The 12,212-nt window shown below is 44.5% G+C and overlaps 2 protein-coding genes across 2 annotated transcripts in view; both read right to left on the bottom strand.

The window, feature by feature from the left end:
- Positions 1 to 3,497: 3,497 nt before the first annotated feature.
- The window catches only part of LOC125254247 (NACHT, LRR and PYD domains-containing protein 3-like), a 49,003-nt gene continuing 40,288 nt past the window's right edge, over positions 3,498 to 12,212 (bottom strand). The window contains 2 exon segments of the mRNA XM_048168784.1: positions 3,498 to 4,299; positions 5,158 to 5,331. Coding sequence (XP_048024741.1) covers positions 4,293 to 4,299; positions 5,158 to 5,331 — 181 coding nt within the window. The 3' untranslated portion in view covers positions 3,498 to 4,292.
- LOC125254270 lies at positions 5,317 to 8,336 on the bottom strand. The gene is made up of 2 exons (XM_048168822.1): positions 7,542 to 8,336; positions 5,317 to 7,405 (listed from the first exon to the last, which is right to left on the bottom strand). The coding sequence occupies exons 1-2, from the start codon at positions 8,043 to 8,045 to the stop codon at positions 7,181 to 7,183; spliced, it is 729 nt and encodes a 242-aa protein (XP_048024779.1). The 5' UTR covers positions 8,046 to 8,336; the 3' UTR covers positions 5,317 to 7,180.

Below are 12,212 nucleotides of genomic sequence, written 5' to 3'. Positions count from 1 at the left end.
TGTCACAAAATGACATTTATTTAAATCATTTTAAATGTGAAAATACATAGGCATAAAATATTTTACATTATATACATTTATAGGCTATACATTTTTATTATTTGGTATACAACACCCCTAAACATACAAATCCATCATCTTTGTTGAAGTTGAATCAAAATGTCCAGATAAAATTGGAAATGAGTAAAACAGAAAGTAAATATAATTCAAAAACTGTAAAATTTTAAGCTTCAAAATCCTTAATACTGACTTTATTCCTGAATGGGAAACTTGTAGACGACTAAGAAGGCAAGACCGATGGCTTGATGATAATGTGATAAGTTGGTCTGGATAAATTAAACAATCCAATCAACATTAATATTACTATGTTGACCATATTAACTAGTGTGGACATAATAATGAGTGGGCGTCAATCAGCTCCCTACGTCAGTAACTAACATTTTTATCCCTGAATTGATGCACATATATGTAACAAGCAAAGTATCACAAAGTTTTTTTTTAGAAACATTAAATATAATGTCAGAAAGATATTAGTTCTGCTGCTGTTCATGAATACCAGTAGTGGAGTTATAAAATGATGACAATGTGTTGTCACCAGAAATAGAGTCATCTGTGTCCCAATGTGTGAGCCAGTGTCTTTTACTGTTCTTACAAGTGCCCGGGCCGGATTCATGTGCACCATATACTGATTCACGAGCTCAGGAGTTAGGGAGCTGAACTGACGATCCCAAAAAATGTCATGGCCATGTCCTGTGTTGAGGAAACATCATCTTAATGTGTAAACAAACCTGGATGACTGTAGCAACATGGGATAGTCATAAAGAGAGAATATTAATAAATTTACTATAAATTTAAACAAACTTTATATTTTCAATTATGGCATAATGGCTATATTATATTATATTAACATGTACACTATCTTCATTGTTTTTGGTTCTTCCCTGTTGGACCTAGTTTCTCAGTCTGTTTGATTAATCATTCTGTTCACCTGTTGTCTCATTACAGTTTTTGCCCGTTGCTTGAACACTATAGACCCATGCTTAGACTAAAGTAACACAACTTGAAGCTTTTGTTACCATACCTCAAACACATGTACCCATACCTTAAACAAAAGCGCTGCTTTGCACTCTAGTTGCAATTCTGCAACACACTTACTCCTTTATGCAACACACTTGGTCGTGCATACTACACTCTATTTCATACATAAGACACTTCGTTCAAAAATGAAATCTCAGGGTGCCATTTGGAAAACACATGTATCCAAAATACAAAACACATCGGGTAATTGCAACCACTCAAATACACACCTCAAAACACTTACTTACAAAACTGAACACCAATCAGCCAGCTACAAAAAGGCCTCAGTTAAGCCATTTTGAGAATTTTGCAAGCATGGAGAGCAAGAGGTGGAGGCAGAGTAAGACAAAGAGAGAGAAGAGTAGGACATGGTCAAATAGGCTATGCACGGAACAATATTTCAGATGATATTAGAGCAATGGTGGTGGATCATGTGGCCAGACCCAAACAGACGGCAGGATCTATAATCCCACCCACGCACAATTGGCCTGTTTTTCTGTATTTACAGTAGTGTATTTTGTTTTATTTTTGAATTATTTTTGCGTTACTGCATTTACTTTACTGTACTGTATAGTACTGTGATGTGCAGTATTGAGTTGATGTCATCTGTAACCTTTCAGTTCTTTCATTTTTGGTTGTTGTGAAAACCTTTGTTGGAAAAAAAAACAGAACAAAAACTGTAAGTGTTGCATTGAGCTTCACAGAATGCTAACTGATGAACTGAATAAAAACAGAGAAAATGAAAGACTGCAGTATTTTATATAAAGTAGACTAGTGTGTTCCCCCTGATCTGAAAGTGTATGCATATGATGCAAGTGTGTGTCATTTTGTCATCAGAGTTACATTTTGACAAAGGAATGTTAGGTTTTGATAGCAGAGTTTAGGTTTTGATAGCAGAGTTTCAATTTGACAGAGATGTGAATGGTATATTTCCCAATGTTGTGTCATGTTTACTTGTGTGTAGAGTTTTGGCACAATGAGCGAAGTTTTGCAAAATGTGTTCAAGCAACGGGCAAAAACTGTAATTATTTATCTCATTAGGTCCCTTTGTTTGGTCATGCTTATAAGCCCTCAGTTTTCCCTTAGTCTTCATCAAGTTCTTGTGACAGATAGCATTTCTTTTTATTCCTGTTTTCTAAGCATTCGTCATTAAAGTCTGTCCTTGAATGTCTCCTCGTCTTTGTGACTTTCCTAACCACGTATTGTAATAATTATACTATATTATTGTCACACAATGGGTGTGTGTGCCGGCGGACAGAAGAAGACTGTTGCAGCATTGAATATAAATCCAATTCCAAGTTTAATAAATCCACAAAGAGCAAAACAATCCACTACACAGGCAGAGTGACACACCTTAACATAATTGTAACACCAAACAGAGGATGGAGACAAGGCACAACTTAAGTAGGTAATACAAATGAAACTAATTAATCAAACACAGCTGAAACCAAATTAACTAATGACAGTTACTATAGAAACAAATGAAAAGCATGTTACTATATGGTCATGTAGATTTTTTACACTAAACTTGTGGCCTTGAGAACATATGATCTTGCTGTCATGACAAAACATCGATTGGCCACAACACAACGATGTACATAGTTCATCATATCGATTTTGTATCAATCAAGTTCCCGAACAAAACTCATTGAACCATTCACCATTGTAACACAGTTCGTAAGTATGGGAAGAAGGAGGCGGGAACCGGCGAATGTTCAACAAAACTTTAATACCAAAATAAACAAAGAATAAACAAAAGTAAGGCCGGCAGACCCTCACGGACGTCTGCCGGCCACACGAACATAACCAAACATCAAATAATATCCAGGCCTGGTCCTCTCTCGTCCTTCACTGTCGTCGCTCCTCCTTTTATGCTTCCGGAGCTCCTCCGTGAGAGACTCAAGGCCGGTGCGCCTCGCAGGTGAACCTCATCACCAGCCTCGCGCCGTTCCCTCACGGCTCTCGCCCGCCCTGCTCGCCACAACCATATATAATAATGCTCATTTCTCTTCTCTTCTCTATAAAGCAAAACTAAACATATTGTATGCATAGTTAGTACGTACCTGAAATGACTGCCGTGGTTTCTTTGATGCAGCCTGAAAGAAAGGGGTTAAACAGTAAATGAAGGGTCCTGTGACAGTTAAAAGCAAACACAATGACAATACAATGGCATATTATGCTTCCACAAGGCAGGAATTCACTTAAAAAGGCTAGCATCTATTCTATGTAGCTGCTGTATTTTGCCTGGCAAAGAAGCTCAGAAAAACATGATCCTTTGAAAAATGTTGTGCTGTTTAAAATACTTACCTGCATGTTGCTGCGTTTTACTTCACCCTGCTTCAGTATTTGATTCGTCATGCCATAGCTAGAGAAACAACAAGAAACAGCTAGTGTGCTTTGCTAACACACATGCATGTGCATGGATACAGTTCCAGTTTACTTTTATCCAGCAATGTTACTCCACCAAACTGATGACATTATCAAATATTGATAGATTAAAAAAAATAAAATCTATGCAATTTATATGAGCAAATAGTTATGTTTGTAATGATATGGCTTACTAGTGCTGCTCTCTGCATCTCTCTCCTGGCGCACTCCAAACACAGGTAAATTTACATGAGGAAACCTTGGTAAATTAACCTAACATTGCAAAATATGAGCAAAGTTACCTTGTTGAAGTCAAATCCTAAAGAAATTGTGGAATCTCCTCAGTTTCTGCTGCTGAAAAAAGTCCTGCTCAAAATTTCTTTATTGTGATTCACAGTAAAAAATATATTTACTGTAGAATTTACCCACCATTAAAATGTAACCATGATGCTTTGCAGATTTACAGCAACATGCTGTTTACAAGTTCAGTACAGTAAGGAGTTATTTATTTTACAGTTATACAGTATTTAATATATACATATATACAAGTTAACAGTGTTAGTGTATAACTCACATACTGTACAGTCATTAATGTTTATGTTTTTAAAAAGCTATCATTATTAATCTATCAGTCTGTATTCAGTTTGTATAACAAGAAACACAAACGGTGTCTCTCTGTCAGCTCTCTGAGCTCTCTGCTTCAGGACCCTGTGGTTTCTGCTGCGTGATTCAGATCAGAGGAGTTTATAAACACTGTGGTGAATTTCTCAAGTTACAGTGGAGAAAGAAGAGAGTGTCCGTGAGGAGAGTGTGTGGAGACGGATATTTTAATGGAAATGGGAATTTCCTCAAAACCTGTAAATCCAAAAATAAAAGTAATTTCTATACAATCAGAAATTCATTTAAAATAATAAATCTGAAACATGCCTTAACTATTTTAATACAGATCAATTATAAACAAGCCAAATCTCTGTCAAATATGCTAAATCAGGGCTGGGCAAACTCGGTCCTGGAGGGCCACCGTCCCTGCAGAGTTTTGCTCCAACCCTAATCAAACACACCTGAACCAGCTAATCAAGGTCTTCAGGATTACACACAGGTGAGTTTTATCATGGTTGCAGCTAAACTCTGCAGGACAGTGGCCCTCCAGGACCGAGTTTGCCCAGCCCTGTGCTAAATGAAACTGTAAGAGCTGAAAACGAATGATACATTAATAACACCCACTTTATATTAGCTGTCCTTAACTACTATGTATGGTTAAGGTGTAAGGGAACAGTCAACAGTGTAATTATAAATGTAATTACAGAAATTATTTTTGATGTGATTAAATACAGGTAAAAACATTGCATTGTACTAAATGATTCATTTAAATGTGCTCTAAGCGATGTCACGCGTTTTTAGGCCAAAACATTTTTTGTCACATACAGCTAACATCTCCTCACTATCCTCTAGCTGACAAGAATGATTTTAAATGCGTGTTCATGACTGTTTCAGGAAGCACGGAGGGGAGGAGGAGGAGGAGGAGGGAGGGTCTAGCTAGCCTCTGTTTTGTTTCGAACGTCAACAGGAAGTTACTTCCACCCAGGATCGCTTAGAGCACCTTTAAATGTTAGTACATAGTTGTGTAATATAAAGTGAGACCAAATATGCATATACATATATAAATGTTCAGCTATATGAAAACATGAATATTTATTTGATATTTTTACTTACTGCAGTGTCTCTAGTTTATAATGTGGAGAATTCTTTAGATCAGTGAGCAGTTTACGTCCTGAATTTCCTATTTTATTCACAGACAGACTCAGTTCTCTCAGGTGTGAGGGGTTTGATCTCAGAGCTGAAGCCAGAGCAGCACAACCTTCATCTGTGACTCCACAATACATCAACCTGTAGAGAACAATGACACACTCTTCACTCTCTCAGTTCAGATCAGATCAGTTTAGCAGTGAATCCATTATTAAAGAGAAAACACAAACTTAAAGTTCAAATTAATATGTGTGATAAATTTATGACCAATTGTTATGACCACGGGCGCCGAAAGCATCTTTCCACGCTCATGGGCAAAGGAGTTTATTTGAATGGCTCGTGGGAAATGAAGTATATCCGGGCCTTAACCGCTTTAAATTGTAATGGACTGGAGCTCACGGTTCACATGGGGAGAAATGGGATGAAAGAAATGATGCGACCGCAAAGGGCATTTTCACGCTCAAAGTGTGCCACTGATAAGTGTAACATGAAGTTACTGTAACAGGGACAGGTCGCTCTAAGCACCTGATGTTGGACCAGAGATTAGGTTCGTTACAGGAGGGTAAGTAATCAGGACACACAAGGACAAAGATAATAACTGGAAATGACTATGTATTTTGTTTGAGCAAAAAAATAATAAAACTATTGTAACACAGTCACAATAACAATTAAATAAAATAATTTTCAATGCCCTGTTGTTGTTTTTCTTTTTTTATATCTTTGAGCTCTGTTTACTATTTGCTTCTAGTTATTATATAGTTATTGTTTATGTTTCAATTGTTTAGTTTGTAATTTGGTTTATAGATATTCAGTTTCACTAACTTTTAGTTTAATAAGAGTTTTTCTTATCTTTGGATTATTTGTTTTTTTTTGTTTGTTTGTTTTTTGTTCAACAGTTCTATATTTTACTCATAGAAAAGATTAACCCAAATTGAAACAAATGAGGAAAGAAAATTACATCACAGTAGTACAATTCGAACAATTCGAAAACAGTTCAACTCTTCAAACAATATAACAGTCAATGACTTCTCAGTCTGTGTATAAATGAATGTTCCTTTGTCAGCCAAAGTGAAAAAAAATGTTGGTGTGTGCAAAAAGTCTCTAAGTGTAGATGTAGATGAAGGCTGTATTTCAACATTCAATAGTCGATGAAGGGAAGAAAAAAACAGATCCTACAGATCGGAATGAACGCAATGAAATAGATTCCACCTGATCAGCAGAAAGCACCAATCCAGGGGTATGCACGGGACTTCTCTGTCTGCATCTCTCGTAGGTTGGTTGGGAGGCTCGCCATCTCGGTGTTCAATCAAATCACAAAAAAAAAAAACCTGACCTGTTTATACAAACAGCATCTTAAGTTTCAAAAGCATTTACAAAATATTTCCTTTGGAAAAAGCACAATATACACTACACATTCATCAATCTATATGAAAATAGTTTTCAAAAACCCTTTTCTTTCATATTCAACATATATAAAACATACAAGAATATGTTATCATGTGCAATATATCATTAATGTGATTAAATGGAATATTATATTACATCTCACACTCCTTCAGAAACTATTACACACATAAAACACTTCAGGACATCAATAAACATATATAACATTCGGTCTTTTCAGTAAATTGAACAATATTAGACACTCACCAAATCTGGGGGGGGGGTTAATATAATTTTACATCCCGCATCGGATTTTACAGGGGCTCGCAATTAGTAGTCATCAGCGGCAATATCAACAATAACATTCTAAAAACAACCCAATATAGTTAGGTAACAGGTCTACAACATATTATATTATTTGAATATTAAAAAGGATTATTTTGATATTTGCCTCAGATTGATCTTTGCTCACTCTCTCGTGATCAGCAATGCGTTTATCTCAGTGTTGCCAGATCTCGCGAGAAAAATAAGCAACCAGGCCTGTGAAAACAAGCCCAAAACAGGTTCCGGTAAGAGAAAAATAAATAAACTGTGTGCACGTTCCCTTTCAGCTCGCCGCCTGGAAGAAGCAGCTCTCGCCGCCGTTGAAGAGGCCCCGCAGCGGACCCAGCTGAGCCGCCGGACTACGACAGCGCCGGCGCCCTCGTGGACTACTGCCCCGAGCGCCGTCTTCAAGACGCCCGCCGCCTGCTTCCTGTTCCGGCCACCGCCTCAGCCGTCTCCTGCCGCCATCCGGCGCCCCCTCTGAGAGCGTTTTCCTCGCGGTTCTATACTGCTCTAAGAGCATTCCTAGCGGATTCGTCCGCTCTAAAAGAGCTTCCGCTGCCCTCACCGCTCTAAAAGAGCCCCCCAATCGCCGTTTTCACGGCGCCGGCGTTGCTTCAAATGCCGCGTCACTTCTGTGACACCTGCAGAGCCCCTCTGCAGGACAACGATGGACACGATGAGTGCGTTGGATGCCTGGGTAAGCCCCATGCGGAAGCCGCGCTCACCGACGCTTCATGCCCGCACTGCGAGTGCATGAGTCTAGCCTCTCTGCGCTCGCGGGTTGCTTTCTTTGCCGGAAGCAGTCCCGCCGCTCGCGCCCTCCCGTCCCCTTCCCGCCGCGAGCCTGCGAGGAAGAGACAGCGGGGTAGAGCGACCCAGCGCCCGGAGTTGAGCGAGCTCACGTCGGCCCAGCCCCCGCGTGCCTCGCCCTCTCCCACCAGAGAGCAGTCGCCCGTCAGATTTTCCCACCCTGAGCAGCGTCCCTCAGCACATGCAAGTGACCTCGTCTCATTCGGTGGATCGGATGAAGAGCCGCTAGATGAATCCATGTCTCTCGCGGCTTCCGAAGCAGAAGGCTGGGCTGGCGAGTCGGACGACCCCGTCCCCCCGCCTCCGCTGGAGCCCATTGAACACGGCTCGGGCATGGACGCCGAACTTCTCCGCGTCCTCTCAAAAGCTGTGGAGGAGCTAGACCTGGATTGGGCTCCGCCGGAAGAGCCGTCACGGAGCCGCCTGGATGAGTGGTTCCTGCCGGGAAGACGCCAGGCCCCTCGTCAACGTGCTGCCCCGTTCTTCCCCGAGGTACACGAGGAGCTGACCAAGTCATGGCGCGCTCCTTACTCTGCCCGCCTGCACACCACGCACCGTTCAGCCCTCACGACTGTGGACGGCGCTGAAGAAAAGGGCTACGAGCACCTGCCGCCCCTGGATGAAGCAGGCTTGGCGGGGCCATCCCCGGGCTGTCAAAGTGGGTTCTAGGGATCATAAGTCAGGGCTACTCGCTCCAGTTCGCCCGAAGACCCCCACGCTTCGGCGGGGTGCTTCAAACTTCGGTGATTTCGGACAACGCTCACGTTCTCCGAACCGAAGTCTTGGCGCTGCTCAGGAAAGGGGCTATAGAAATAGTCTCTCCTCCAGAGAGCGAGTCGGGCTTTTACAGCCGTTACTTTCTGGTCCCCAAGAAAGATGGCGGTCTCAGACCCATCTTAGATCTCAGGATCCTGAACCGCTCCCTCATGAGACGGAAGTTCAAGATGCTGACGCTGAAGCAGATCCTTGCACAGATTTGTCACGAGGACTGGTTCTGCTCACTGGACCTGAAAGATGCCTACTTTCACATCCAGATAGCCCCCCACCACAGGCGGTTCTTGAGATTCGCCTTCGAGGGTGTGGCTTACCAATACACGGTCCTACCCTTCGGGCTGTCCCTGGCTCCTCGCACTTTTACCAAGTGCATGAATGCGGCTCTTTCCCCACTCAGACAGATGGGAATCCGTGTTCTGAATTATCTCGACGATTGGCTCATTCTGGCCCACTTGCGAGCAGAGCTAGAACTTCACAGATCTGTGCTCCTCAGCCATCTAGAATGCCTGGGACTCAGGGTCAACCTATCCAAGAGCTCGCTGCTTCCCAGCCAACGCATTTCGTTCCTGGGAGCGGTTTTCGACTCTGTCCGCATGACGGCAGTAGTCTCGCTAGAGCGCGCTCTGGCCATTCAGCAGCTCGCGGCTTCCGTCACAAACAAAGCCTACCTTCCTCTGAAGTCCTTCCAGAGGCTATTAGGGCTGATGGCTTCCGCCTCCCCAGTTCTACAGCTCGGCCTTCTTCGGATGCGGCCTCTGCAGTACTGGCTGAAGTTTCGGGTCCCCCCCCACGCCTGGCGGCATGGCCGCTTCTGTCTCAAGGTCAATCAGGCCTGTCTATCAGCCCTGAAGCCCTGGTTGAACCCCGAGTGGTTCAAGCGTGGCGTACCCCTTCAGGCGGCGTCGCGAAGGACGGTGCTCTCGACGGACGCATCCAACTCGGGTTGGGGCGCTCTTTGCGAGGGCAGACCGGCCTTCGGCTCGTGGTCACACGAGGAGAGCCATCTTCATATCAACTGCCTCGAGATGCTGGCAGTGATACGTGCCCTTCACTTCTTTCAGGCTCACCTGACGGGACGCCACGTCCTAGTCCAATCGGACAGCATGACGGTGGTGTCGTACATAAATCACCAGGGAGGTCTTTCGTCCAGCCGCTTATGCACACTGGCGAAGCGTCTTCTGGAATGGGCTCTACCCAGATTTCTGTCGCTCAGAGCGACACACATTCCTGGGAAAACCAATCTGGGAGCAGATATGCTGTCTCGGAGCAATGTTCCCTCAGACGAGTGGACGCTCCACCCCCAGACGGTTCTCACAATATGGGAATTCTTCGGGAAGGCAGAGGTCGACCTCTTCGCCTCAGAAGACAATTCTCATTGCCCAACTTATTTCTCGAGGAAGGGCGACGCGCTGGCCCACCATTGGCCCAGCACCCTTCTTTACGCATTCCCCCCGATCGCTCTGATTCCTCAGGTTATCAGACGAATCAAGGAAGACAAGCACAGAGTCCTCCTGGTGGCCCCGCTCTGGAGGAGCCAGGTTTGGTCCTCAGAGCTGTTCAGGCTCTCCACGAGAGCCCCGTGGCCCATTCCTCTGAGACGGGACCTTCTCTCTCAGGCGAACAGGACGATTTGGCACCCACAGCCAGAACTTTGGGCTCTGCACTTATGGTCCCTCGACGGGAGCCGGTTAACCTCCCCGGGGACGTGTTGAACACCATCTCTCAGGCGAGAGCTCCGTCTACGAGACTTCTCTATGCCCAGAAATGGTCAATCTTTGTTGATTGGTGCTCTGCACGCAACATAGATCCAGCGGAGTGTGACGTATCTCCGATACTGTCCTTTCTCCAAGAGCGTTTGAATTCAGGGCAAGCCCCTTCAACGCTCAAAGTTTACGTAGCAGCCATCGCAGCGTTTCACTCTCCTATCGCTGGCCAGTCGGCCTAATGGTGCGTTTCTTGAGGGGTGCTAGGCGATTGAATCCTCCTCGCCCCCTCACTGTTCCCACCTGGGACCTATCTATGCTCCTTAGGGCTCTCAAAGGACATCCCTTTGAGCCGCTGTGCTCAGCTGACCTCAAGCCCCTGACGCTTAAGACCGCTCTGCTACTGGCTTTAGCATCGGTAAAACGTGTCGGCGATCTGCAGGCCCTCTCTGTGAGCCCTGCTTGCCTTGAGTTTGGGCCCAACGACTCTAAAGTCGTATTGAAACCCAGGCATGGCTACGTCCCCAAGGTGCTCTCGACCCCGTTCAGAGCACAGGTCATCTCCCTCTCTGCGCTCCCTGTCTCGTCAGAAGAGCAAGAGCTGGAGTTGCTCTGCCCTGTCAGGGCATTGAGAACTTATGTAGAGCGATCACAGCCTTTTCGGCTATCAGATCAGCTCTTTGTTTGCTTTGGCGGCCGCACCAAAGGGTCTCCGGTCTCAAAGCAACGCCTCTCGCGTTGGATTGTCGACGCCATAGCTCTTTGTTACTCCTCCATGGGCTCAGAATGCCCCATAGGAGTTAGAGCTCACTCCACTAGAAGTATGGCCTCTTCATGGGCCTGGTCCAGTGGAGTTTCTATCAAAGACATCTGTGAGGCGGCTGGCTGGTCCTCGCCGTCCACCTTTGTCAGATTTTATCAGTTGGACGTTCCGACTTTGCAAGCTCGGGTCCTATCGGTGTGATGCAGCGGCCTCTTCGAGCCCCGCCTCAAACCGGTTCAGGAGTGATCTCCTCTTGTAGTGTAACTATGGGTTCGACGGCTTCGGCCTTCTCATTAGTTTCGTGGACCCCCCCTAGGCGTCCCAAACATGTCCAGTCGTTCTCTGCCGTGGCACGGCATGGTTGAATTCGTTCCCCATACGCAGTACGAGTGAAGTATCGAAAGGGAACGTACTCGGTTACTAACGTAACCTCAGTTCCCTGAGATACGGAACGAGTACTGCGTTACTTGCCGTGCCACGAGGCTGCGGCTTCAGGGTCGTCACTTCAGTCGATATGGCCTGAAATTCTATGGCGAAACGCCCGCTTATATAGCACTAAACCCCGCCCCTTTCGGCGGGAATATTCGTGTGCTTTGTCGCCATAGGCCGCGCAGCTATGCCGCGCCGCCATTGGTTCAACAACTTCTCATGAGTGAACCAATGACGATGCAGTTACACTGCGTTATTGAAAAAGGCTTCAGTGACAGAGAAAAAGGGAGACTTTTCCCCATACGCAGTACTCGTTCCGTATCTCAGGGAACCGAGGTTACGTTAGTAACCGAGTACGTTTTTACAATACGTGAGGACGGATTTTAAACTGTGGGTACAGATTGTCAATTTACATCCATGTAGACAGATTGGTAAACTGTGCGCAGTTTTACAAAACTGCACACATGGTACAGTTTTATTTTTCTCCCCCCTGAGCAAAAAGATTAACCTCGGTGTAGTTAAACTTGAAAAAATGTGTATATTGACGTCTTTCCGCGTTTGAAACAACATTCAATTCTCATGTTCACTCATGTTTATTTGACGCTATAAATGGACTAGTAGGAAGAGATGATCGGTTTACGAGCCTGTTGAGCTGAGGCGCTACAGCAATCTGTCACGACACATTAAAGAGCCACAAAACGGATTTTATTGTTTGAATTTCTTTAATAACTACACAGTTTGAAAGCTGGGACTTTGTTTAATATCGTAAGTAACCTGCTCTGTCTTGTCTGTCGACGTGTTGCCAGTATCCTCTTTGCTCCACAATGTATTTT

This window comes from Megalobrama amblycephala, linkage group LG19 (assembly GCF_018812025.1).
Source record: "Megalobrama amblycephala isolate DHTTF-2021 linkage group LG19, ASM1881202v1, whole genome shotgun sequence".
NCBI classification, from domain to species: domain Eukaryota; kingdom Metazoa; phylum Chordata; class Actinopteri; order Cypriniformes; family Xenocyprididae; genus Megalobrama; species Megalobrama amblycephala.
The sequence above is the reverse complement of the archived record's forward strand: the minus strand, read 5'-3'. Positions and strand labels throughout refer to the sequence as shown.

What these genes read in the sequence shown, in the direction of transcription:
- LOC125254270 (XM_048168822.1), bottom strand. Translation starts at nt 8,045, where the DNA reads ATGCCCGAGCCGTGTTCAATGGGCTCCAGCGGAGGCGGGGGGACGGGG. An exon ending in CCTGCAGAGGGGCTCTGCAG is followed by an intron (nt 7,406 to 7,541) that starts GTGTCACAGAAG and finishes CTCTTAGAGCAG; the next exon opens with TATAGAACCGCGAGGAAAAC.